Source organism: Myotis brandtii, unplaced genomic scaffold (assembly GCF_000412655.1).
Source record: "Myotis brandtii unplaced genomic scaffold, ASM41265v1 scaffold410, whole genome shotgun sequence".
NCBI classification, from domain to species: Eukaryota; Metazoa; Chordata; class Mammalia; order Chiroptera; family Vespertilionidae; genus Myotis; species Myotis brandtii.
In genome coordinates this window covers 1,262,406-1,263,251 of record NW_005365764.1, presented here as the reverse complement: position 1 = coordinate 1,263,251, position 846 = coordinate 1,262,406, and the positions used below count along the sequence as shown (strand labels likewise).

General features: G+C 66.2%; 1 protein-coding gene across 1 annotated transcript in view; it reads left to right on the top strand.

The window, feature by feature from the left end:
• The first annotated feature begins 585 nt into the window (after window positions 1–585).
• The window catches only part of CASZ1 (castor zinc finger 1), a 35,233-nt gene continuing 34,972 nt past the window's right edge, over window positions 586–846 (top strand). The window contains exon 1 of the mRNA XM_014545453.1: window positions 586–814. Within this exon, the coding sequence (XP_014400939.1) occupies window positions 586–814 (229 nt within the window). The remainder of the gene's footprint in view (window positions 815–846) is intronic.

Here is an 846-nt window from a genome sequence, read left to right as displayed (position 1 = left end):
GTGCCAACCAGGGCTGCTGGGACAGTAAGGCACGGGGTTGCCCGGCTGCCCCTGGCTCTTAGCGGTCTCCTCACCAGTGGACCGTGGGGTAGACGCTCACAAGTGGAGTCAGGCTGCTCATCTTGCTGGCTCTGCCCCACACCCAGCCCTCAGCCTGCGCCGCCTTTATACCAATGGGGGCCTGGCCGGCCGGCCTCTCAGAGGAGGTGTCTCGGGCCAGACAAGGGTAGGAAGTGCTTCCAGGAACCAGTGCTGGGAGAGGACTGCCCGTGTGTGGGAGGAGTCGTTCCTTCATTCGTTCATTTCCAAAATCCTCGGACCGGCTAGCACGTGCCCGGCTTAGAGCCAGGCCCCGGGATAGAGCGATGGGCGAGCTTAGCCCCCCACAGCTCAGTCTAGGAGGGGTTCAGACGTGCGCCGGGCAGTCTCAGGACAGGGTGGGGAACCTTTGGCTTGCGGGGTTTGGGGGCAGAGCCTCAGCCCCGGCTGTTGAGGTGGGTGGCTGTGCCTGACCTCTGACCTCTCTCTCCACCCTCTACAGCTGAAGGCACCCGGTGCACCGACCCGCCCACAGGCAAGCCCGCGATGGCGGCCAAGCGCAAAGGCGGCCTGAAACTCAACGCCATCTGCGCCAAGCTGAGCCGCCAGGTGGTGGTGGAGAAGGGGGCAGAGGCTGGCGCCCACACGGAGGGCAGCCCACTGAGGCCCCAGGACAAAGAGCGCAGTGGCCCTGAGCCAGGGGTGGCCCGGGCCCCCCGCAGCGAAGAAGACAAGAGGCGGGCAGTGATCGAAAAGTGGGTCAACGGGGAGTACAGTGAGGAGCCGGCGCCCGCTCCCCTGCTGGGG